A 27,895-nucleotide genomic window follows, 5' to 3' on the forward strand; every position below is an offset into this window, starting at 1 on the left:
GCTTAAGGTATTGGTGGAGGATTAGTAGTTTGTGTAAATGTTGTCGGAGTGAATGCGATGTAAAATTCGTCACTTCTTCTTAATGCACTCAGACGATTATAAGGTACATCAAGACATCGAATGTTTGTTCTAGTAAACCGGTTGGTGTAGGGACATGTTTAATTGGTATATCTAGATAGGTTGGTTTTAAATTAATGTTATGCGTATGATATGCATGCTATGACTATCTATGATTTAATTCATCATTAAGTTTAAAATGGGTACATGGTTGAATTATAGGCATGGTTGATTTGCCAAAGCATAACTAAATATACTTAAGGTGGCATGGTTAATTTGCCAAAGACATGGTTGAATTATAGGTATGGTTGATTTGCCAAAGACATGGTTGAATTGTCGGCATGGTTGATTTGCTAAAGTATAAATAAATATACTTAAAGAGGCTTGGTTGAGTTGCCAATATATAAATAAATATATTCATACTGGCATGGTTGAATTGCTAAAGCATAATTAAAATTGCTATGTTAAATTCGTTATTGGCTTTTGATATTGCATATAGATTAGCGTTACCAAATTGTTAGCACTGAATGTATAGAAATTTTGTGCAATTATCCTATAGAATTTGGAAGAATAGGGATCGTTACCCTTAACTACATATTGGGTACGATTGAGTCGTTGTTAGATACAACTTAGGAGTTGTACATTTGTGGTGCTTTTTAAATATAGGAACCTTGTTTATTATTGGATGCATTGGAATTCGATAGAGCCTATACACAGAGGTTGAGTCCACATAAGAACGGGAATGAATTCTAAAAGCAATTAATTCAGAGTTTCGTGAATTCCGATGACGAAATTCCTTTTGTTAGGGGGGAAGAATGTAATATCCCTAGTCTTTCAAAAGGATATAATTGAAATTTTATTTTTTTATTTTATAGTATTTTAGGTGCTTACGTGGATATGTGTTTATATGGTTTCATGTTTATGTTTAATTGATTTAATTGTTAATTAATTATTTGGTTAATTGCTTGTGTGTTTTAATTGATTTAACTAGTACTTGATTTAATTGTCTTTGTGTTATTTGTATTGTGTGCTTAGAGGATTTGAATTTATTATAATTTGATTTATTAATGGTTTAAATGTATTTTATTTTTATTTTATTTTTATGTTTTAAAGGGATGAGTTTGGATAGTAATAATGGACCAACAGTTAGGTTTCATGGATTACTTGAATAGAGGTTGCTGATGGGTACGAATAATTCCCATATATAGTTGGTTGTATATATATACGCATTTGAGTATATATATTGAAGAATATAGATTATTACTACTGTCCGTTATTTATTATAATGATGATAATAGTAATATTATGTTATTAGGTTATATATATATATATATTAATTAGAAATTATATGTATATAATTGGTTAATACGTATAGGATCATATATCTATATATAATTTTATTTTACTTTACTTTTCTGGTCTTTTATGATTAGCCGACTTAGTGTCTAATTGCGATTAGGGTTGGTATGTATATATATATATATATATATATATATATATATATATATATATATATAGTGTTGTCTGCTTTAGGGTTTATAAAACCCTATTTACGCCACTTTATAAACGAGAGTGGTAACAGAGAATTAAGAGAAAGAATAAAGAGGAGAGAAGAGAAACCCTGAGACCAGAGAGAGGGTTTAGGCAAAATAATTAGGTCAGACCAAGGAGAAAGGAAGATGGTTTGCTTATGGAATAGAATCAGACCAGTAGGAGGCTTGACGACAATCAAAGGTTGCCGGAAAGTCTAGGAAGAAAACGGTTATATGTTTTAAAACGAAACCTTAAGAGACAAGTTCTCTTTCTATCTCCTTCCCTTTGATCTGTGTTCTATGCGTGCCTAAGACAACTTTAGGATCATTAATCAGTAAAATTAATCATGTATGCATGCTTTAAAGATGAATTACAGTAGATTATGTAGATGTGTATATGTTTGATTAACTTTGGATTTCTTGCATGATTCTTGATTATAATTTGTTTAAATTATGCGTGGAGGCTTTAAATAATGTTTAGGGTTGATTGGGACGTAAAACAGTACCATTAGGAACCTTAACGGAGGAGAACAGAGTCGGAGAAGACAGACAACGAGGCTTCACGTCGACGTCTACGGATTAGATGTCAACCGGTTTGGGGAAACCAGTTGACATCTGGGATTTTACATCAACCGGTTTGTATAAACTAGTTGACATTTGGGATTTTACATCAATCGGTTTATGCAAACCAGTCGACACTTGCAAATTTTACATCAACCGATTTGTGTAAACCAGTTGACACCTGGGAGAAAAACGTCGACCGATTTGGGCTCAGAGCAGGGATTTTGGGTTTATGCCTAGGACATGTTTGGATTTGTTTTAGTGGTATAAAATTAAGATAAATGACCCTAAACAGAGACTGGAATATATAATGTTCAATAGTTTGCTAAGTTTGGAATTTAATTAACGTAAGGGGTTAATTTATGGAGGAGTATTTGTGGTAAACAATTTTAATCAACTAATTGGATTTTAAATAGTTTAATCATGTTATGTAGGATGGTACAATCTATTTGAGATGCATGTAAATTTCTTATATTGTAAATTTCTTATATTGTAAATTTAATGCATGCTACTTAGAGTTGTTATTGATTAATTATAAGGTAATTAACTTAAGGGTTAATTAATGGATGGATGGATGGATGATTAAACTGTTTTAAGTCAAATACTTGAAGTTAAATAGTTTAATTATGCTTTGGAGGTTTAACTAGTCTATTTGAGGTGCATGTTAATTTCTTATTCTGTAATTAAATGCATACTTCTTAGAACTATATTATTGTTTAAATTAAATACAATAATTGAATATATGATATTACTCATGATATTTTGGACTATTTGATGTACCGTTTTATATTTGTAGGTCATGAATTGGATTGTATGATTTAATGCACCGGTATGGGACGGTGGCATTCTAGGGACGGATTAATCAAAGAAGTTAAGTCCTACCTATCTATTTATAAGGGAATGGATTAACCAAAGAAATTAAGTCCTACTTCTATTTATGTCAGGTCAACGAATAGTTGAATGACATTACCTTGGTTTTGGATGGATTTATATATATATATATGATTATGGTACCGCGATATGAGTTTGAGTCTCAGGATCGATGGTTAGGGAGTGTATATGCATTGGGATGCATAGCTGGCTATGATGGTTGGGGGTGTACCCTGTTAGGTCTAAGTACTCATGCCCATCTCATGTGCGTTTTGCATGTTACCTACTGGTTAGGTTGAGACTGGCCTATAGTTCAGTGAGAGTCCCTTAGTGTGGATATATAGTCCGTACATATATATATATGTACGGACTATATAGTTATTGTTGAGTTGTCTAGGATGTATCTGCGTATCGGGTCTCTGCTTGGATTATAGTTAGAATAGAACTTGTTTGTGTGCCTGACCCACTATCATTTTTCATTTTTCAGGTATTCAACAGGAATAGGGATTGTTCGTGATGAGCAGGGATCATCTACTTCACTCTTCCAGATTATGTTTACTTAGAAGTTTTCTTTATATTTCAATGTTTTAATATAATCACTTAATCAGTTGGGTTTTTCTAGGGGTCCACATAGAATGGATTTTCGAGTTGTATTAGTAATGGAGGATTGGATGTATCAAATACTTTCTTATTTATAAAAATTTATTCTGAGGATTTTATTAATGAATTATCGATTTAGTTTTCTTTTAGCAATTTTATTTATTCTTATTATCTATTTTGTATTCTGTGTTCGATTATTGCCGATTTGTTTTTGATATTCTCGGGTATTCGGGCGTGGACCTGGCTAACCCGCATCTGGAAATTCGAGGGTATCACAGTTGGTATCAGAGCATTCCAAGTTTAAGTGTCCTTAGGAGTGTCTTTCGTTATAGGACTTTCGTGTTGCGTCTCTTAAAATATGCATAATTATTTAATTTTATGTGTTTAAGAAATCTTGGAATTTCCTAGGCATGTACAGAAACACGAATCAATGGGAAAGAGATAGAAGAAGAACTTGTCTTAAACTTTCAGATTGAAAGTTAAACTTCTTCTTCTTTGATCTTTTTCTTTAAAGGATTTTCTCCTCATTTCTTTCTCTTCCTCCTTCTCTCTCTAACTCTCTCTCTCTAGAATACATTACATGACATAATTTTGAAGCCTCCTACAGACTTATACTTATGTATATATAGGCTAAATAAAATAAACCTTAATCCTAATTCCATTCCAAGTCAACTTAAAAAAGAAAATAAAAAATTAAAATATTAAAAAAGTAACGTACAATATGTTACGTATATAATTTATGTATATCCTTATTAAATAAATAAGTTATATACATTCCACTATTTATTAACATAGATTATCTAATAATACTTAAGTTACCATAATATTATAAAGTAACTTAAAACATGATACGTATAAAATCTATGTATATCCTTATTATATAAATATATAAAAATATACATCAGACTAAATATTAATACCCAAGTTACCATGAAAGTAATTAATAAATTACTTTCCCTTTTATATATGTATATAATATATATCTATATATATACATACACAACTATCCATGAGTAATTATCCATACCCATCCAATCTCCTATCCAAGTAGTCCATGGGACCCAATTGGTTGGCCCACTACTACTAACCATAAGCATAAAATAAAATAAAATATTTAATCATTTAATTTACAATTAATTACAATTAATCAAAACACCATTTAAGCACGTAATCTAATTAAACAACTAACACATAGTCAATTACAAATAACACATAGACACATAATTCAAATAATCAAATAACACTTAATTCAATTAAACACATAAACAATTAACAAATAATCAATTAAACAATTAAAATTATAATGAAAACAAATACATAAATACCAAGACTATCTTTTTAAAATTAGGGGTATTACATAAATACAATAAAATCATGATAAACTCGTAATATCGTTCATTTATATTTTACAATGGTAAGTCAGCTAATTACCACCATGTAACTTGTTTGCAAATAATAATTACTTCAACTCATATGATTAAAATCATATACCATATTAACACATTTAATTACACAATATAAGTGTCACAAAAGATCAATTTATAATTAATTAGTTAATCTGACCTTTTCTATCAAATCTTGGATCATAAAAGTGTAACTAAGTTTTTACGCAATTAAATCGCATAATACTCTTTTCGAGACTTTAGAACATGGTCGGGGTTTAATAGAATCAATTCGGGGTCATTCAGAGTCAATTTGAGAAAAATAGGTCCCAAGAGCTCAAGCACAAACCTCATGTGCTCGAGCACAAACCCTAGTCCTCGAGCACTGGTGCTCGGAACAATGCTATGCTCGAGCACAAAGTCGTGACAGCAGTTCGTCGGGTTTGTAACAGGTTTGAAAATCCATCATTTTGGTCGTAAATCATGCATCTAAGTCCTAAATCATTTTCCATCATTTATATACATCATAATTACATATTCTAAGCAATCAAAATCGAAATTTAACACATTAAAAAACAAGATCTAATATTATATATACACACACACACACACACACACACACACACACACACACACACACGCATATATAGATCAATTATAGTTTGAATTCCATCATTAAAACAGGTTTAGATTATTTGTTTTTACACCCTAAAGCTAAATTAGAGATGCATAGAATGAAGGAACTAAGGGCAAGAGTAGAACATAGAATTTGCCTTACGATTTTCGGATCGAAAATCAAACCGCAAGCTTTTCAATCTTCTTCTCCAACTCTGGCCTCTCGGCTTCTTCTTCTTCTTCTTCTCTCTCTCGGTCACTCTTTCTTTAGCTTTCTGATGTGAAAACCGCTCTATAACTACAATTAATACACATATATATACACTCCCATGAACTAATACAAGCCCCAACCCTAATCCTAACCTAAGTCAGACTATATAAATATATATACTTACACGTAACATACAAATATATATATATATATATATATATATATATATATATATAATTCCATAAACATATAAATATATATATCTATACACACACATATATAATTATATATAAATATATATATTAATAATCCTATGGGCCCTTAGACTTAATTAGCCAACTAGGCTTAAATCCATCAAGACCTTCTCCTATAGTCCAAGGCCCAAAACTTAAGTTCAATCTTCATAACCTAACTAATACAACTTAAAATTAAAATAACAAAAAAGCACACAATTAAATAAAGGCAAATTACGCAAAGGATCCCCCAAATTTTCAACTTGTAATAAAAAATGGCCATAATATAATAGAAAGGCCCAAATTAATTGTTTGTGGTTAGTGAATTGATATGAATTTATATTTTTATCCTTAGAGTAAAATTATTTGTTTAATGAAAAAATGTAAAAAAATTTGTGTATTATTAAAGTTACGGTTTGGCCACTAACCCATCACCAAGCAGGGATTTTGCGTTTGTGGTCGCCCGCAAAGATGGATTTGCAAAAGCAGGGATTTTGGGTTTGTGTATTTGTGTATTGTTAAACTATAAATAATATGGATTTGCTGAGATATACAAGCCAAGCAAGACCATCAAAGTGACGCTTAACATCTTTGTGATTATACACTTTTTGAGCAAGAGTGGTCTTGCCCAAACCACCCATGCCACAGATACAAACAGTTTGATGCCAATTGTCACTATCTTTGTCTTCATTCAACAGATGTTCCACCAATTTCTTCACATCATTCTCCAAGCCTATGAAATCCTCTTCAATGACATGAGAAAATGTTCGCCTTAGTAGATGTTGCCTTTCGTGTGCTGAACTTAATGACCCTTGATCACCTTCCGCTATAGATCTTATACCATAAGATCTTATGCTAGATTTGAAAGCTTATATTAACCCGTGGTCTTGATTTGCAGGTGGCGACCACGGGTTTACCAAATCGTCATCAATAAATCGATTTGCAGCAGTGGCGGCGACGACATAATTTCATGCCTTCAACACGCGCCGGTAACTGCAAATCGCGTGCTCTGCACGCCCCTCACGCCGCGACAGTCGTCTTCTTCCTCAGATCGCCAATTTTTTCCTCCACATCTCTCCATCAAAACCCCCAATTTTTCAACCCAAGAAGGCCAAGGATGATTCTTGACTTCCATTCCCACCAAGATCAGAGTACGATCCCATCTTTTTCCATTAGCGGCGCGTTGTTGGTGGTGAGAGTTAGGGTTGGGTGATGGATGAGCAGAGGGGCGTTGCAGCGTTAGAGAAGAGAGTTAGGGTTACACGTTGGTGAGGTGGGATTTGGGTGATGGATGAGCATGACTGATGGGTGGAGTTGAGGAGGGGTGAATTGGGGATGATGATGATGCTCTGCCAAAGCCGGATCCGTCATGTGCACTGCCGGTCAATATGGGGATGATGATGATGTATTATTTTTTTATTAAAAATAAATATTTTAATTTTAATATTAGAAGTGTAAATTCATATTAATTTTTTGTGGTCAAACGGTATGCACCTGTATGTAATATTGTTATAACTTCTATTTACATGCATAATATAGAAACTTTGTGGATAGTTTATGTAATTTGCCCATTAAATAATTAAAATACATTCACACACAAACAATTAACATTTAAATGGAAATTTAATAATTAAAAATTAATAACAAATAAACAATTAAATAAATAAAATAATAGGCAATTAAATAACTAGCCACATATCCAATCAAATACCATTAAAATAATTAAATTAAATATTCTAAAAATTAGGGATATTACATCGATAAGTAAAAAGACATGAATTTCTCTTACTTTTTAAATACATATTACACTTTATTCTCTTTTAGCTTTGTGTTTGCTATTTTAACAAACCAAACAAATTGACAATGAAGGAAAATGTAAGAACTAAAAATTACACTGGCATCTTTCTCTATCTATAATTTGCTATTCTCTTCTAATATTTTTCATTATATATATATATATTATTTTTTTCACATTCTCAACTTTTGCATATCTTTATTTACCAGAAAAAAACTTTTGTATATCTCTGTTGAGTATCTTTAAAATTTAACGGTAATAAGAAAATACTAAAACAAAATATAATTCTAAAAAGTTTTAAGTGAATTATGTAAATTAAGGTTCTTATTTACGATAAAGAAATCACTCATTCATAGTAAAAAATCATAACTTTTAGTTTAATTATTTGAAGATTTAATAAAAAAAGGTCTCCTAAACAAAGATACTCCATATATAAGTAGAATTGAATTCAAATTATTGAATTATTTTAGGGTTTGGATTTTATAATGATAAGTTTTGTTATTTTTTCTTTCTTTCCTATATTAAGATATTTCTTATATTAAAAAAATTGTTTTAAAATACATAAAGCAGCCAAATAAACAGCAACTTGATTCGATATAAAATCACAAATATAAATTCGTGAAGTATAACATTTTCCATTACATATAGTCTCCTGAATTATAAAAAACTTGAACATGGTACTCTCAGGCTTTGTTTGTTGTTTTTTTTTCCTCGTCAAGAAACTCCACACACACACACACACACGTATTAGTAGATTTGGACTCTTACATCTCTTACTTTGAGAGAGAGAAGAAATATTAATATGTTACCGTTCTCGGTATTGATTAGTCCTTTATGAGAGGTCGTTTTTAAATTCTACAATAAATATAACAATGCCTACCCTCTATGGCCAATCTTTAACATAGTGTCGTCTACATTTAAGAGAAACATTTTATATTTACTGGTAAACCAAGCTGAAGACCACTAACAATAATGGAGTTTAAGCAAGAAGAGTTATCAGAGCCAGTCAGTCCCACAGGCCAATACCTCAACAGCCCCGTGCTGTCGATTTCTATTATCGGAGTTTTGGAATTAGAAGTCCCCATCGATGACTCACCCACCATGGCATTGCTCAAGGATGTATTTCTCCCCATCAACCCACGGTTTTCCTCGATCATGGTATACACACACTCTCTCTCTCTCTCTATATATAAACAGAGTTCAGTTAGATAACCTCTGAGAAATGACACTCAGTACCTCACTATATATCCCCCTGTTTCGACTATTTTCGTGTATATATCCACTAACAGTACTGCTGCTTCCCAAATTAGGCATACTTGTAGAGTTATATAGGTTACTTTAAAAGTCATTGAGAAGTGACATATATGTATATATCTATATATATATATTTTTTTCTTTCTTTTCTTATTTGTCAATGTTAATCCTATTGGGCTAATGTCCTGCTCTTGTTGGCTTTGGAATTTAAGAAGAATGAAAAAGAAAAAGTACATTGAAAAGTGCATACACAAGGAGAGTGCCAATTAAGGCTGTGGGAGGAGGAATTACACTTACTTATTTTTTAGTGCAAGTAGCTACGGGGTTTCCGATGACTTTTCACTATCCGACCGTTACTGAAGCTTTTGCATGTGCTCCCGAGATCGGCCACATACTAAAGTTTTAAATTCTTTTGTATGTATTTATAAAATATTAAGAAATACCCGCTGGAATTTGGTTTTTAGAAAAAATCTCTCTATTAAATTTTTGTTTTTCTTTCTTTTCCTCCTCTTCTCCTTCTTCTAATCCTTTATATCCTTCAAAATTATATATATTCCCCTCAATTAATTCCTATTTTTTTTTTCTCTTTCCAAGTTCTCTCGTTTGCTTTTTCTTTTTATTATCTTCTTCTTCTCTTGTTTTCGTTATATCTTTTCGAAATTTCTTCTTCTTGCGCCATGTAAGATGTTTAACTTTTTTTATTTCTCTCTTATTATTCAATTTTATTGCTGCAATTTTGATAATGTTTATACTCTATATTTTTTAATTTTTCTTTATTGTAGGTTTTTGGGTAAAAAAATTATGGCATAATTTTTAAATCTTAATTATTACAGTTCTATTTTTTCGTAAAAAAATTTACTTTGAAACATTCATTGTACCCCCGAACTAAATTTTTGACTTCGTCTCTGTGCGTGCATGCACGTTAAGGGTGAGAGTTTGGATGTGCAATACAAATTACTTTGGTATGTTTAAATCTTAATTAAATAAGCATTTAATTCTTTATGAGCAGGTTAGAGATGAAAATGGAGTGAAACATTGGAAGAGAGTTGAAGTGAAGCCCATGGACCACGTTAAGTTCCCTACTTTCCCTGCTGAAAAGTCAGTAGAATTCTATGATGAATATCTCAATGACTATATATCAAAGATAGCCATGGATGAATTTCCACAAAGTAGACCACTTTGGGAAATCCATATCATCAAGTACCCTACAACCAATGCAGCTGGGACTTTGATTTTCAAGCTCCACCATTCATTGGGTGATGGTTATTCATTAATGGGGGCTCTTCTATCTTGTCTACAAAGAGCTGATAATCCTTCTCTTCCGTTAACATTTCCTAAGCTTCAAACAAACGCAACAAATTTGGGTGGTGAGAGCGGGAGCATTTTCACTAGTGTGCCTCGGTTTTTCTCCGGCCTTGTCAACACTGTTTCGGATTTTGGATGGAGCCTTCTAAAGAGTACCGTGGTGGAAGATGACCGGACACCAATAAGATCCGGGGATGCCGGAATGGAATTCCGGCCGATCACTATAACTACCATGACCTTCTCTCTTGATCGCATCAAACAAATTAAGACCGATCTTCGAGTGGTAAGACTACTATCCGCTGTGTATATAGTTTCATTCAATTTATTCCCTAACAAAAATAATAGGACATAAATAACCAAGGGTATATAATACAAGAGTTTCACTTCACCATATATTGTGATATTGTTATTTTGGACAATTATTTTGTTTTTGAGTTTTACTTCGAAATAGCTCAGAGCATTTCCAGCAATATGTTAAAATATTCTTTTGTGTAAAATATACATTGTCACGTATAATGTGTAAGTAATTTTATTTTATTTTATTTTATCTCCAATTATTATGTACTTTACACAACCTTTTTTACACAGCACATCAACATATTTATTCCCTCTTTCTCATTCCATTAACGAATCAACCATATATTAAGTAGGTTTGTAAAAATTATGTGGGGTTCAGGCATGACACTAGTTGATTGTTATTGAAAATATATTTTTACGGTATAAAACAACTGTCGGAGCTAAAAATAAATAATTCAAATTTTTTGTGTAAATGTATTATGACACATCAAATATATATATATATATATATATATATACACACACACAATGCTCTCATACTATTTTTAAGATGAAATTTTTACATTTATAACATTTTTTCTTTTCATATCTAAACGAGACGAGATCTTTACCAACAACCTGTCAGCATAGTAGTGCTAGTACCACTGACGTAGCAAAGTTGAAAGGATAGATAAACACAATCTCACACGGAGATTGTATCAACTAAGCAAAAACCCTAACAACTCAAAAAGTTAAATTACTCAAATTTTTATTTCAAAATGGGTTGGATTAATTTTCCTACAATCTTTCTTTTTTAGTGAATTATACGGAATAACAGACAACACAATAATTGTATGTGGCATTTTTTCTTCACTTAAATTTCCGAAGACAGTTGTAGAGCTCAATTCTTCAGACTTTTGCACCCCACTTCCTTTTTCTCTGCCATCCAAACCAACAACTTGCTTTTTTTTTTTTTTTTTTTTTCATTCACATTTATGATGTCCTACATCAGCCACACAATGTAAAAATAATTAATTAACCCCTGTATGCAACTGAAATTCAACTCCATATATGCTTTCTCTTTTGAGATCGATCTTGCATGCTTAATTTCTTTGCTTTTTTTTTTTTTTTTTTTTTTCCTTCTTATGTTAATCTTCTTAATTTCTCTTTCACCAGAGCATAAATGATGTAATCACGGGAACTATCTTCTATGGAACTCAATTGTACATGCAACAAGCATCATGTGATGAGTTAAGGAATGCGCATTCTACAGCATTGGTGCTGCTCAACACTCGGAACATAGCTGGTTACAAGTCTGTTGATGAAATGGTGATGAAGCCCCAAACTGTCACAAAATATTGGGGGAACCAATTTGCGTTCCTGCACGTACCAATTCCCGAGTTAAATGAAACTGACTCTTCAGATCCCATCTGTTTTATCTACAAAGCACACCAAATGATCAAGAAAAAGAGAAACTCCGGGGCTGTTTATCTCACCGGCAGGTTGCTTGAGACACTGAGGAAACTTATAGGCCCTGAGGTGCAGCATATATTACTTCTCTAACTACTGTTGTTAAGAATTTCAAGTTTTATTTTTATTTTATAAAGTTAAAAGCAAACGTAGAAATCATATAACCTGAATCTATGTTACGCGGACTTGGGTATATGTGTCTGATCCGACAAGTATGTATCCATACCTGGGAGCCAGAAATTAAGTTCAGGGGGCATGGTACATGCAATAAATTTTTTTGAGGCCGGGCAATTTTAAAATTTTATAGAATTATACATGCAAAATTGAAAATTTGTTTGGGGGGGGGGGGGGGGGGGTAGAAATCATATTACCTGAATCTATGTTACGCGAACTTGGGTATGTGTGTCCGATCCGACAAGTATGTATCCATACCTGGGAGCCAGAAATTAATATCAGGGGCATGGTACATGCAATAAATTTTTTTGAGGCCGGGCAATTTTAAAATTTTATAGAATTATACATGCAAAATTGAAAATTTGTAGGGTTAGGGGGGGGGGGGGGGGGGGAGGGGGGAACCCTCAACTTTTTAAAAATTGCAGTTTTATATGTATAATTTTTAAAAACTTAAATTTTGCCCCCCACTTCAACTTTAAATTTTTTTTATTTTTGCATTTACATTTCTTTAAAATTTTAATTTCCCCCCCTTAACTTTACAAACTTTCATTTTTGTTTGTATATTTAAAAAAAAATAGCCTGAACTTGCTTTGTCCATGGACTTGTAAAATCTCTAAACCGAAGAATGCTGGACACTATTAAATATTCATTTTATTTAGTGAGTTTATTTTATTTTCTACAACAAAGTAATGTTTTTATCTAATATAGTGTTCAACACGGGCTTTTAACTCATTTTAAAGTAATAATAGAATATAATTGAATGATTGGATATGATATCAGACACATATCTCATACATATGTTTGAGCAATATGTGTCCGACGCCCGTACTTCACTATTTTTGAAGGGCCCATGTAACATAGAGTATTAAGATTTCAAGTTGATAAAAGCAAAAAAATAAATAAACATATTTGAACTTTCCTACGGTTACTGCAGCTTGAGAAGTGATTTCATCTTTTGTGTTACAAAACAATCACATTGCTAAATAGGCTGTAAGTTTTGATTCTGCAGAGGACTGCTCGGTACATGTATGGCACAATAAAGAACTCAAGCATGGCCCTGACAAATATGATCGGCCCGGTGGAGCAAATGGCTTTGTCTAATCATCCTGTGAGAAGCTTCTATTTTATGGTGGTCGGAGTTCCACTGGTATATATACTATATCTTTCTTATGTCTTTTTAATTACTCGTAAAGAAGCACATGCAATGCATTTAATTAGAAATATTATTGTTTCTATTTATCTATTTAAATTTCACAAAGATATATTCATACATAGAAGAAGACTTTGAAAATGGGGGAGAACATACCCAAATCACCCTTGGCCTTAACTTTCGACAATATCTAATAGTATGCCGGCAAAAGTTTGTAAAAACAATTACTAGGTAGCCTTCAAAATAAAGCATAAGTAACCAAAATTCAAAAAGTTTTTCTGAGAAAAAAAATTTTGATTGTAGTTTTTGAAATCTCTAATTTGTTCGAGTCTGTGACGTAATAAAGGTGATAAGTGAAGAAAAGCCGAAGCTATTTAAAAAAATTTTGAACCTTGAAAATTATTTTGTACCTTTTGAAGGACTTTCTCATCATTTCCATGACCCTAAAGGCAGATTTGTGGAACCCTTTCTCTTTTACTTTTGTTATTCTTGTATAATATATGTGTAACGGGTGGCCAATTGCCTATTTATCCATTTATATACACTTCAATTTTTATTCAAATTCGATTTGGGATAAGTCCTACTTGTAAATTCTCCCCCATCCGAACCTGTGCAACGCTTTCGTTACGGTCAGGCCACCCTGCCTACCTAGGGTCTAGACCCAGACGCCCTCGAGATCGGGTGCTTGGTGTGACACCACATCAAGGATTGAATTTGACTCTAATACCAATTGTAACAGGTGGATGCTTGTCCATTTACCCAAAAGCTTAAGATATTGAGTAGTATTATATACCAACCCATTTATACACACTTCAACTTTCATCCAAATCCAATATGAAACAAGTCTCACTTGTAACAATATGATAGATGTGGCTAGAGACGAGGATCCAAAGGAATTCTTATCCCATATCTAATTGGCTAGGGATAGAGTTATGAGTTATCTCACAACTCTATAATATCTAATTAATTATAATAAATACTCCAATATTATTGTAATTACACTCTATAATTAAAAAATTACAATAATAATGCATTTACTATACTGTGGTTTTAAAAAAAATTCATTTACACACTTAAACTACCTATACTGCAATTTGATGACAATAATGCATCTCATGCAAATATATGAAAGCCCAATACATAAATATTATATTTATTAACAAAAAATCAAATATAAAAATAAATAATTGACTTTTAGGACACATAATCCCAACAACATAAGATCACTTAAAAAACTAATGCATTTATATATCATTTTAGTATGAGTTTCTAGATGTCAAAGAGTCAAAAGTAGTAATTTTAAATGTTATTGGTAAAAAAAAAAATCAATAAATAAATAATGTGTATAAAAAATTAAAATATACATACTTTTAACACTAGTGTAGTATATATATAAATTTGGATATAGATATTCTAGGCTATGAAAGCAAAGACAGTGATGTCTTTAAAAATAAAATACCACTACAAAAAAAAAACTTGACATTAATAACAATGTTGTATACAAGTACATTCATATATAAATGTTGTATACACATTCATTGTATGAGAATTAATATATATGTGTATCCAAATGTGAATTTTAAAAAATAATTATTTGTCATGTTATATCTAAATACAATGATCATGACTACATTCTCTTAAAAAAATATGAAAAATAAAACTTTATGTTAATTTATCAAATTAATATTAAGTGTTTCTAGATTATGTTGTAAAATATATGCTTTACGTGATATTTAAGATAAAAACAACTTATACTAATATGTTTATGAGACTATAAGTAAATCATTAATATGCTAGTCCAACTATTAATTAAATATTCCTCTTAGAATACTTAAATAAGCATGCATAATAAAGCAATCAAATAAAATAAGGAACATGGACCAATGTTAGTATTTGATACTATTGTCATTGAGACAAAATACGTCCCGACCGCATGGTGTTGAACAGTCTGCATAGTGATTGTCTCCTAAGATATAACGGTCTCTCAATTTACTAGTAGCAGTATTCCAAACTAGTGGATTTAGCGAATCCACTTTGTGTAATACGTATTCTCTTTGATTTGACTCACAAATGTACCTATAATACTCAATAATGAAATTGAGTTTGATCCAAACCATGTAGTTCAAACCATTTTACTATATGGCTCGAACCATTGGATTTGGGTCCATGTGGTTTGAATCACTCGGCTATATGACTTGAACAAATAATGTAATTTTATTTATAATATGAAGATTAGATTTGGTTTTAGCCATTTAGCTAAAGATCATTTGACCACATGGCTTGAACCTATTTGGGTTCATATGTTTTAATGAGAGAGAGAGAGAGAGAGAGGTTCTGAATTCACACTTGAATTCTCTTTATCTCCAAATGAATGATTAAATTATGGCAACCAAAGGGAGTATTTATAAGAAGAGGTGTCTGTTGGTCACTCGACGCGGCCATTCCCTTGATAACTAGACATGGCTGGTCTAATATGTACTCCTTCCGTTTCAAATTTTTGGACATTTTTGGTAGTCAACTTTTTAAAGGGACAACCATTAAATGCTTTACTCCTTTTTAAAATTACTAAAATACCCTTTTAAAGTAATGTTAGTTGGGGTAAGTTTTCAAAAAGTTGAGGATATTTTGGAAAGTAAACTACTTTTTTACATTCAACGACAACAATTTTGGGATATCCAAAAATGGAAAGATGACCAAGAATTTTGGGACACAAGAAGTATAAATTATACTTATTCAATCTATTCCTTCGTAGATGTCTCGATGGCCAGTGGGTTAGTGGGTGGATTTTGGAGTGCCAGATTTTGGCTCTGTGCATCTACTAATATAATTTCTAACCATTCTTGCCTTGTAATATATATATATATATATATATATATATATATATATATATATGTGTGTGTGTGTGTGTGTGTGTGTGTGTGTGTGTCACTTCATTCAACGGATTTGGGACATATAATCTGATAATGAATTTTAGTATTAAATATCACTGGAGTTTCCATGATATTCTGTTTCTGAATAAAAACAGACAAGTTTCTTCATAACAAATTTCTAACATATTATAATGTTAAAATTTGATATATTAAAAAGCTAAGAGTTATGATTTTGTTTATTAATAACCGGGGTATTAGGCTTTGCCTCGACTAACTTTTACATGAATTGCGTAAAGTTCGGACTTTCACTTACGAGTGTGATTCCAAAAAATTGTTTGCACTCAAGGGGGTCGGCTCAGTCTTATTTACCTGATACTTCATGAGGCACCATGTCTAAGTTACTTACTACTCGTGCCAACCCCTTTGAGTTAAAACTAAGAGTTATGTTAATACGTGTCATAGTGGGGGAAAAAAATTAGACATGACTCATCTCAGGTTATTTTTCTTACACTGAGTTATATTATGATATTAAAATAAAAATGTTATATTTTAATGTTTATACAAGATATATATCTCGGAATTTATGAGAAGTTTTCGTTATATATATATATGAAATAAAATATTTTATTTTCTTATACAAATATATAGAATATCGGTATATATACAATACAAATATAATGTGGGTGTCATTCTTATACAAGTATCTGTACTTCTCATACACATCAGGAGTATTTACTATTCATTTTTTCTTGAGGGAAAAGGATCAAGTATTAATTAAGATGATGTTGGAGTTGCAGAGTCTTACAATAACAATGGTGAGTTATACTGGAAAGCTAAGGGTTGCAGTTGGAACAAAGAAGGGCCTCATAGATCCGCAAAGGTTCAAGTCATGCATTGAGAAGGCCTTTGACATGATGTTCAATGCCGAAGTGAAGTCCGCTTAACAAGTACTAGACTGATACGATCAGTCAATTGGGCTCATATGAAAATTATATCATTAGTACTTTTTTTCATAAATATGGAAGTATATTATTGGCACTTCTCTTACTTTCAAAATTATTTCAGAACTTCATAGTCTTTGGAATATGTCCTAATTTTCTTTTTTTATATATGTAAAATAAGATGCTAATTGGTTCGAATAATCGTGATTTTTTAAATGGAATTGTTAGCCAAGACGAAGCCAAATAAAAAAGATAGCTGCATGATCAAGGTTGATTTTCCACCTTGTGCCTGTGCTATTTCTTCCTGAATTGACCTCAATTGACCAAAAATTTGTAAACATCAAATGGTGAGTGAAAAATCATGAGGCGAGTTCTTAAAGTTTCGATAATAACAATTTGAAACGGTTGTAAATTTGTAAATGACTAGGTTGTCAAACTATCAAATGACATATTGATAAAGGTTTTTGTTCCACGTTGGATTTGGATAGAAAGTGAATGGAGTATATATCCGTGGATATGCAACATTACCAAACATCTTAAGCTTTTAGGTCTAAAAGCAAGCGCCCGAACTTGTTAAGATTTGGTAGCAAATTGCATAGCAGAAGCAAATCATAAACAGGCACATGTTTTTTTTTTTTGGGTAAGTCAATTTATTCAAAAAGAAAGAACCAAACAACACAAGGCAACCCAAAACAGGAAGCCCAAAAAAAGAAAGCAACACAAGGCACAAGGCCCAAACAAGAAGCCCGAAGGCACCACACAACCTCTATACAAGAGATACAGAGGGAGCAAGCACACATAGCATTATAGAGAGCAAGGCTCAGTCAATACTAGTGTTGTTGTCAATGACAGTACTAGGAAGTCTCTAATCAGCAGCCACACTACGGGAGCTCCTAGAGTCCTTGAATCTCATAGAAAGAAGCCTGTTACGAATACAGTCTTCAATGAGCTTCCAAACCGCACGAGGGGAAGAGAATCTACTGGCACAGGTACGCTTATTCCTCTCCTTCCATATGAAATAGATAGAAGCAACAAAACAAAGCCTAGCTGTAATGGCATCCATAGAATTGCACTTATCATTCCACATATTACCAATGCATTTGGCAATGAAGAAGTGGCTACGCTCACCACAGTAGAAACGACATGTATGCTAAATATGATCCCAAATGTATGAACAGAAGTTACATTTAAAAAACAAATGCTTGTAGGTTTTATCATCTCTCATACACAATGGACAAAGGATAGAGTCTCCTCTGTGACCTATGAAAAATTTGTCTTTGGTATAGAGTCTATTGTGAAGAGCAAGCCAAGTAATAAAGGCGTGCCTCGGAATGTGTTTGGAAAACCATATAATGTTGTTCCAAGAAGAAAGAGGGCAAGGAGGAAGGAGTGCATTATAGGCTTGTTTCAAATTGAACTTACCTGTAGGAGACAAAGTCCAGCACACCTTATCTCTACAATTGGAATTGATAACTGGATATTCCTCATTCATGCTGACAATATTCCTAAAAAGAGGAGGAACTCTCCATTGGCTATGCCTGATAAGAACTTTGACCTTAGATGTAGAGTCCCACACTGAGTTAGCAATAACCTTATTATCAAACCTAAGGCTGAGGGGGCCAGAAGGAAGCCAATAATCAAACCAAAGAAACGTATTAGAACCATCCCCCACCTGGTGTTTGATGAATTGCCTAGCAAGACCTCTCAATAACAAACCTAGAAGCATTGATCATGGTCCTTTGTATATTCTCATGCACCCCAGCAGTAAAAATGCTACTTTTAGCTAGATTAGGCTTCAAACCAAATAGCTGAGAGAACATATTCAAGCTCTTAGTAAACACAGACAACGAGAGGGGGTCACCATAACAGAATATGATCACATCATCAGCAAAACAAAGATGTGACACTTGGTTTGCTCTACACCTCTAATGGTAAGAAAACTGAAGGCAATCATTAATGAACTTAACAATAGTAAAGGATAGCACATCCATAACTAGAACAAAAAAGAGGGGAGATATAGGGTCCCCTTGTCTAATACCTTGGGTGCCTTTAAAGAACCCCACCAGCTCACCATTAATAGTTATAGAGAAGGCAGGAGTTGTAATACAAGTAGTGATCCATTAGATAAACATAGGTGGGAAGTCAAGAACTTTGAGACAATCAATCAAGAAGTCCCAACACATAGTATCATAAGCCTTATGAAGATCAACTTTAAGGGTACATCTAGGAATAGGAGCCTAAAAAGTGTATGTAATATCCTTAAAAGGATAGTCTCGGTATTTATTTATTTATTTTAATTGTATTTTTAATTATTTAATTAATTATTTGACTAATTGTTTATGTGTTTAATTGAATTAGGTATTACTTGATTATTTGATTATGCGTCTATGTATTATTTGTATTTGTCTATGTGTTAATTGTTTAATTAGATTATGTGCTTAAATGGTGTTTTGATTAATTGTAAATTAAATGTTTTCTTTTCTTTTATTATTTTATTTTATTTTTCTTTTATGGTTATGGTTAGTAGTAATGGGCCAACCAATTGGGTCCCGTAGACTACTTGGATAAGAGGTTGGATGTGTATGGATTATTACCCATGGATAGTTGTGTATGTATGTATATAGATATATATTATATACATATATAAAAAGAAAAGTAATTTATTAATTACTTTTATGGTAATTTGGGTAATAATATTTAATCTAATATATATGTTTTATATTTAAATAATAAAAATATACATAGATTTGATACGTGTTATATTTTAAGTTACTTTATAATATTATGGTAACTTAAATATTATTGGATAATTCATTAATAAATAATGAAATGTGTATAATTTATTTATTTAATAAACATATACATAAATTATATACGTAACATATTTTACTTACCTTTTTAATATACATAAAAGGGAAAGTAATTTATTAATTACTTTTATGGTAACTTGGGTAGTAATATTTAATCTGATGTATATGTTTTATATTTAAATAATAAAAATATACGTATATTTGATACGTGTTATGTTTTAAGTTACTTTATAATATTATGGTAACTTAAGTATTATTGGATAATCCATTAATAAATAATGGAATGTGTATAATTTATTTATTTAATAAATATATACATAAATTATATACGTAACATATTTTACTTACCTTTTTAATATATATAAAAGGAAAAGTAATTTATTAATTACTTTTATGGTAACTTGGGTAGTAATATTTAATCTGATGTATATGTTTTATATTTAAATAATAAAAATATACGTAGATTTGGTACGTGTTATGTTTTAAGTTACTTTATAATATTATGGTAACTTAAGTATTATTGAATAATCCATTAATAAATAATGAGATGTGTATAATTTATTTATTTAATAAAGATATACATAAATTATATACATAACATATTTTACTTACTTTTTTAATATTTTAATATTTATTTTTTTTAAGTTGACTTGGATTGGAAAAAGGGTCATGGTTATTTTATTTAGCCTATAAATATATAGTTATAGGTTGTAAAAGGGGGACTAGAAATATTCACGTGATATATTTTAGAGAGAGAGAGAGTTAGAGAGGGAAGGAGGAAAATGAAAGAAGGAGGAAAAAAAAAAAAACCCTGTAGAGAGAAGATCAAGGAAGAAGAAGTTTAACTTTCGATCTAAAAGTTTAAGGCAAGTTCTTCTTCTATCTCTTTCCTTTTGATTCGTGTTTCTGTACATGCCTAGGAAATTTCAGGATTTATTAAACACATAAAATTAAATAATTATGCATGTTTAATTGGATTAGAACATAGGTTTTATGAATTTGGTTCATATCTGTTCTTGTGTTATGAATTGATAAATGCATGATTTTGATTTGATTTTCGGTGTGAATTTTTACATGTTTAAATTATGTATTTTTCATATCTGTGGAATGATGGAACGTAGAAACATGCCTAGGATTCCTGAACATTAAATAGGAACTAAGTTTGGGTTTAAATAAATTTAAATGGACTCAATCATAGTGATGCTTGCTATTTGAATGTTTTAAACAAACGAATGAATTTAATCTTTTAATATATTTTAGCAATTGAGATTAAATGTGTAGTATAAATTGGATATGGAGAATGCTTATTTGACGGTATAATAAAATATCATCATATGTGTAAGATTCAGTTTATGTAGGACATATATATAGGTTGTGATAACTTGATATCATATTATCATTGTTATTTCTGGATTGTTCGATGTATTTCCTTAATCGTTACATTAATTGTTGGATTGTGTGGTTTAATGCACCGGTATGGGACAGTGGCATTCTAGGGACGGATTAACTTATCAGTTAAGTCCTACCTATTTTATATAAGGGAATGGATTAACTAAAATGTTAAGTCCTACTTATATTCAAGTCAGGTCAGTTGAACAAGTTGAATGACTTATGGAGGATTAATTTATTATATAAGGGAATGGATTAACTAAAATGTTAAGTCCTACTTATATTCAAGTCAGGTCAGCTGAACAAGTTGAATGACTTATAGAGGATTAATTTATTATATAAGGGAATGGATTAACTAAAATGTTAAGTCCTACTTATATTCAAGTCAGGTCAGCTGAACAAGTTGAATGACTTATGGAAGATTAATTTATACTGAATAGAATGGTTACTAGATTATATATATATATAAGTATGGTGTCATGATATGAGCTTGAGTCTCAGGATCAGTGGTTAGGGTGCGTATATCGCCAGGGATGTGTAGCTAGATATAGTGTAGTTGTGTACCCTGGTAGGTCTAGGTACTCATGCCCACTATATGTGTGTTTTGCATGTTGTCTACTATTCAGGTTGAGACAACCCTATAGTCTAGTGAGGTTCTTTTAGTGTGTGTGTATATATATATACGGACTAGTTAATGTTGGATTGACTAGGATGTATATGTGTATCGGATCTCTGTTTGGACTGTAGTAGAGTAGAACTTGTTTGTGGGTCTAACCTACCATTATTTTTCAGGTGTTGGTTAGGTGTAGAGGTTGTTCGTGCTGAGCGGGGATCAATCCACTTCATTTTTCCGATGCTAAATAGGAGTTCCATTATGATTCAGTTTCCTAATTTAGACAATTATTGCTGTTATTTGTTTAGTTTGGATTTTCTAGGGGTCCACGCAGTATGGATTCCCGAGTTGTATTTTGGAGGATCAGTTGTATCAGAAGAGTTTATTAATTAATAGAAATATATTATGAGGTTTATTATTATAGTCGACTAATGCCGTTTGTGAACGCCCAAATTGATGTAGTGAATGTGCGGTTCAAGAAAAGCCTTTTGGGTCAAATTTAAATTTATAAAAACCACTACCAACACTACTACTAACGTACTAAGAGTGAGTAGGGATCGTCCCAAGGGACTGTGAGGATCAAGCAATATTGTGGAATCACAATTAGGGCTAGTAGGTCGAGTGATCAAACAATTGGTTGGTTGGTTGATTAAAGAGCAACTAAATTAAACTGAGTAATAGCAAAAGAGTGCAATTAAGAGTAAGTAAGAGAGAGATCTTGGGGTTTACAGATCACCACAAAGCAATGCATTTCTATATCATTGACAAGTGATTAATGAGGGCAAATAGTGGGTTGTAATATTGGTGTGTGTGTATTTGGTTGATTCAACAAGCAAAGATGACTAGTTAAGCATGTATTGTCTAAACATTATGTGAAAGGCACAATATATCTAAGCTATGAAGCATATATTGTCTAAATAACATGTGAAAGGCACAATAAATCAAAACAAGTCATTAATCCTTTCATTAAGCTCACAATCTAAATACAACACAAGGATAGAGACATATGCTAATTGCATTCAAAAGCTTGGATCATCAAACAACAAGTATAGATTGTTCTCCCATTTAACACTACACTACAACTACACTACATCTACACTATTAGCATGAAAATAAACTAGGGGAGAGGCACAATCCATCAAGAGATAAGCATGAACCATCAAGAGAATCACAAAAGCATTCTTTAAAGCACAATATTTTGACAATCTCTAAATCTATAGCATCAATACACATAGACATGCATCAATAACACAAAATCTAGAGATAAGCACATGAACATCTATTCTAGCATGCATAGACATATGGATAGAATGAAATGACCAATTGGAAGTATTAAACCACATAAATCATTGAATAAACAAAATATATATATATCAAAGTGTCAAAACATCAATTACAACACTAATCCCTCAATAATACACAAGATTAAGATATATAAAGCATGCTTGGGGCTAACTCTAGCCCCAAAAGGATGTCTAGCCACTTATGGTGATGATGCTCCAACCCTCAAGGGCTAACTCCATGGTTGAAATCTGCTCCTTGTTGATGAAGAGTCTCCAATGGTGTCTCTAGCCTCCTCCTCCTTTAAACTTCCTCTCCAAGAGATGATATGAAAATAATGTTAGCTCCCTTGAAAAAACAATCCTTATCCTTATATAGGTAGGTCAAAATGACACCCAAAATGAGCTGGGGTCGTGCACACAATATTCCCTAATGATTGGATAAAGGACAATTTTCAATGAGATGGAATTTTAACTTTTTCGCACTGGAGGAAGTTCGATCGATCGAAAGTAAGTGAGATTAATCGAACTTAGGCTGGATCGATCCAACTGGCTGAGCTTTTTGGAAAAAGACAAATCTGAGATATTTATGGGAGATATTTATGGGAAAAGGACAAAAGTGGTTAGTGAGTGGTACAGCTGTGGATAAGATCAATCATTTGAATAAGGACAAAAGTGTTCAATCGATCGAATGATGGTGTTGGATCGATCGAACTTTTGGAACTTTATGCTTTTGGGTCAAGGTTTGGATCTATCTTGAAGTGCTGAGATCGATCATTGTTCAATCGATCGAACCTTGAACTTGGATCGATCGAACTTTGCTGCTTGCCACCTTTGGCTTTATTTGCTTCCTTTTTTTTCCACTTTGCTCTTTTCTTTGATTAATCCCAGAATTGCTTCAATTAAGCTCTTATTTGACTGAGTTAGCTTATTTTCGGGATAAGTGCCTGAAAATGGAAATAATACGAAATTAATCTAAAATGGTAAAGTAAGATAGATAAAAGTATTAGAATGCCTAAGCTTAAGGGGTTTAAATACGCACTTTTCAGTACTCATCACACCCCCAAACTTAAATATTGCTAGTCCCTAGCAATGAATTAGAAAGAAAATGAATGAAATAAACAACTATACAAGTATGAATCTCGAAAACAATAAATGGATAACGCCACTTTCGTAGGGAACACGATTGCATTTAGCATATGCAACAAGCCTTTTAAACCCCTAGGTTACCCCTAGTGGACGAGTGAAGTCTCTTGAGGGTTTCCAGAAATGGTACCAGCAAACATTAAGCTCATTCTTTCAAAAGAGGCACCAATATTGCAAACAAGTCTTGGGAGAAAATTACCTCAAGTATGCAATGTTTCAAATATTCCTAAGCAATCTCCTAAAATTTTAACATCAAACAAGCAAGTATGGTCCTCCACACATCAAGAAAATGATCATGCAGATCAAAACAACTTTAGAATCCTTTTGAGTGGACCGGCATCAAATGTGTTGCTATCTAAGCCAACTAAAGAAATGATCACATCCTTACCCTCAAACTAGCACACAAATCTAGTACTGATCATCAAGACAAAAAGTGGAACTTTTATTAAAACTTTATTGTTCTAGGTGCGCTTATTCCTTTTTTTTTTTTTTTTTTTTTTTTTTTTTTTTTTTTTTTTTTTTAAGGATCAAAGATGGAAGTATAGTTCAATGTGTTGATCTATTAAGCTTTCTAGCGATTCATGAGGTCGAGCGTTAGGTCAATGACTCCCAAACCAGACGGCTTTAGGGCACTAGGTGTTCAAACACCCCTACAAACTTACAAGCTCAAATCAACTAGGCTACAAATCAAGACAACAACCATCTAATCATTTCCCACTTCTCAATTTTTGAGAGAAGTCCTCACTTTTATTGCTTTTTGCTTTTTTTTTTTTTTTTTTTTTTTTGAATACAATTATTAACCTAGAGTTTGGGCCCTCCACCTTTCGGCGCGAGAAGTTCAATGCTTGATGAGGCTAGAATCCTGGCTACTTAGTGAAAAGGGGTTGTTATCCACCTTTATCAAGAATAAAAGCTTTCAATGCACTACTAGCTCAATTGGGATATAACCAATTCAATAATTAACAAAGAATGTACCCCACAAATGAATGCTAGTGTGCGCCGGTGCTAGTGTAGAAAACTAGAGTGAATCTCAAAACAATCACAAAATCAAGATGATGTGGACCACAAGTGCAAACAAGATATCAATCTTTCAAAAAAATTTCTCCTAAATAGCATTCATAAGGCATACAAGGAGTATTGGACTCTCAAGTCAAGCAATTTTTAAATTTTAAGCAATATAATCCTTAAAAGATCAAAATCATAGCTAGATATGGACCAATCATAGAATATCCCCCAAATACACAAGTCATGCTAAAAATTTGAATTTAAAATTAACACTGTAGAGCACCATTCCCCCCAAACTTAAATTGCACAATGTCCTCAATGTGCAAAGAGAACAAAGGAAAGAGTATACCAGTGCAACTAAGCAAGAATGATCGAGATTGAAGTATCCGAAGTGGGTGGCATTGCCCCCCCCCCCCCCAAACTTGGGATGAACTGTGGTCCTGAAAATTGGCACTTGGATAAACTTATCAGATAACAAAATGGGATAATCAGTGTACAGTGGTCATGCAAGTGTAAATGGGATAAACAGATAACAAAATGAGAGAGGTATAAGGGTGGTCCTGGAAATTTGGTAGCACTCTCTCACTGAAGTCACTGTGATGCACCTGATGGAGTCAAACATACAGATATAAGAATACAATCATATGACATCCATAGCAAAAATAGATATATAAAATAGAAAAAGTGCAGGTATAACAAAAATATCAAAGCCGACAGACCGGCTGTAAAAATAATACAGTGACACTAATAAAGTATCAAAAGGAGAGAGGGATCATAAGATAGAAAGGACTAGAAGCTCAGGAAGATGAGGTAGGACGGGCAGCGGATGTCTCTGGATAAATCTCTAAACATGGTCTCGACATTCGTGCGGAAGGCAGCAAACTCAGCTCTATGGGCTATGAGGTCAGCTCGGATGGTAACAACAGCATCCTTGAGCATCTGCAGACGTACTCCAAAGCTGGGGGTCATATCTGGAGTCTCAGGCATAGATGAATCAGAAGAAAGCTCCGGAGTCTGCTCCTGCTCATGAATGGGCGACCTGGCTGGAGAGTCCTACTCTGCATCATCTGCAGGCGCTCTAAGTCGATGTCTAAATGATCGGTAGCTGGATCGACTGGTGCGTCGTCCGCTGCGGGATGTGCTGCTGCCTTTGTCGGTGCCTTTGCATAGGCCTGTGCTGCCGCCTCCTCCTCTAACTCCAGCTCTACAGCCGCCAGTACGGCATAGACATGCAGGCGAGTGATAATAGCTCTGTAACTCTTGTCCCAGTCCTTCTTGAGGAAGTGACAGGAACCTCTCTCAGGGTGCTCTTGCGGGTGGATGGGATAGCGCTGGTAAATGAGAATCTGGGTGATGAGGTGGCTAAATGGAAGAGACTTGGCCCTTCTGGGCGCCTCCTTGCTGATGTACTTATCGTAGAGCTTCCTTATCATGCTCCAGATAAGCGTAGGAATAAACACCCAGTGGCTGGTATAGAAGGCGTACAGGGCTACTAGATAGTCGCCCCGCCTCTGAATCTTGTGTCCCGCTATGTATATGTTTCGGTAGAGCACCGAATCTGTAAACCACAGGTCATCCGGCAAGAATGTCTGGGTGGCGAAAGTCTCGCCACCGGCATGGTGACCTGTGAGAAAAATCGCCATATTGGCGTAAGAAGGCCTGTGGAACCTGGGATATGTCTCTTGTAGCTCGAGCGGGCATCGATGTGGACAGTGAGTGGAACGGGCCAGAGTATCCATTGTAATGGTGATCTCATGGCCATCGATAGAGGTGATGAGCTCGGCTGTAGTGCACGGCGAAGGTCAAAGGTTCTGGTAGAATAACCGTACCAGTCGCGGGTAGATCGGCTCTGTGACTGGGGCAAGAATAACTGAGAGGCCCCGCTGAATGATGTCCTGATAGGTAGATCGAGTTAGCACTGATCTGGAGAAGAATGCGGTGTCGAATGCTGACTCGTGCTCGATAGTCATGTGTACATATTGAGGCATGAGTCTATCACGCTGTAGATGAGCTGACTGAACAGGTGGAGCCGGCTGAGCTGGCTGCTCAGCGCCTCTATACGGTGGAGATGGTGATGGAGTGAATGCTGGATGAGCCGACGACTGAGGTGGAGTAGGGTGTAATGGCTCCTCTGTATGAGAGGGTTGCGCAATCTCCCCAGTTCACTGTCGAACTCTCCTCTGTGTGTGCTCGGGGCTAGGATCCAAAACATGAGATGGACCGGCCCCGTCGTCAAGTCTGAGCTGCAGCCGTGACGGTGTCTACGTGCTACCGTCTTAACGCGAGCCATAGTCTGCAAATAGAAATTCAAAAGTTAGTGCCAGCACATATAGAATATAAAACACAATATAGAAAC

The 27,895-nt window shown here is 33.3% G+C and overlaps 1 protein-coding gene across 1 annotated transcript; it reads left to right on the top strand.

The window, feature by feature from the left end:
* The first annotated feature begins 8,530 nt into the window (after positions 1-8,530).
* LOC132307233 (wax ester synthase/diacylglycerol acyltransferase 4-like) lies at positions 8,531-17,605 on the top strand. The gene is made up of 5 exons (XM_059804934.1): positions 8,531-9,014; positions 10,120-10,698; positions 11,868-12,230; positions 13,345-13,482; positions 17,153-17,605. The coding sequence occupies exons 1-5, from the start codon at positions 8,829-8,831 to the stop codon at positions 17,297-17,299; spliced, it is 1,413 nt and encodes a 470-aa protein (XP_059660917.1). The 5' UTR covers positions 8,531-8,828; the 3' UTR covers positions 17,300-17,605.
* Positions 17,606-27,895: the final 10,290 nt, after the last annotated feature.

The sequence above is a fragment of the Cornus florida genome, unplaced genomic scaffold (assembly GCF_030987335.1).
Source record: "Cornus florida cultivar Cherokee Brave unplaced genomic scaffold, ASM3098733v1 CherokeeBrave_3.0.0_Hap2_Chr05, whole genome shotgun sequence".
NCBI lineage: Eukaryota > Viridiplantae > Streptophyta > Magnoliopsida > Cornales > Cornaceae > Cornus > Cornus florida.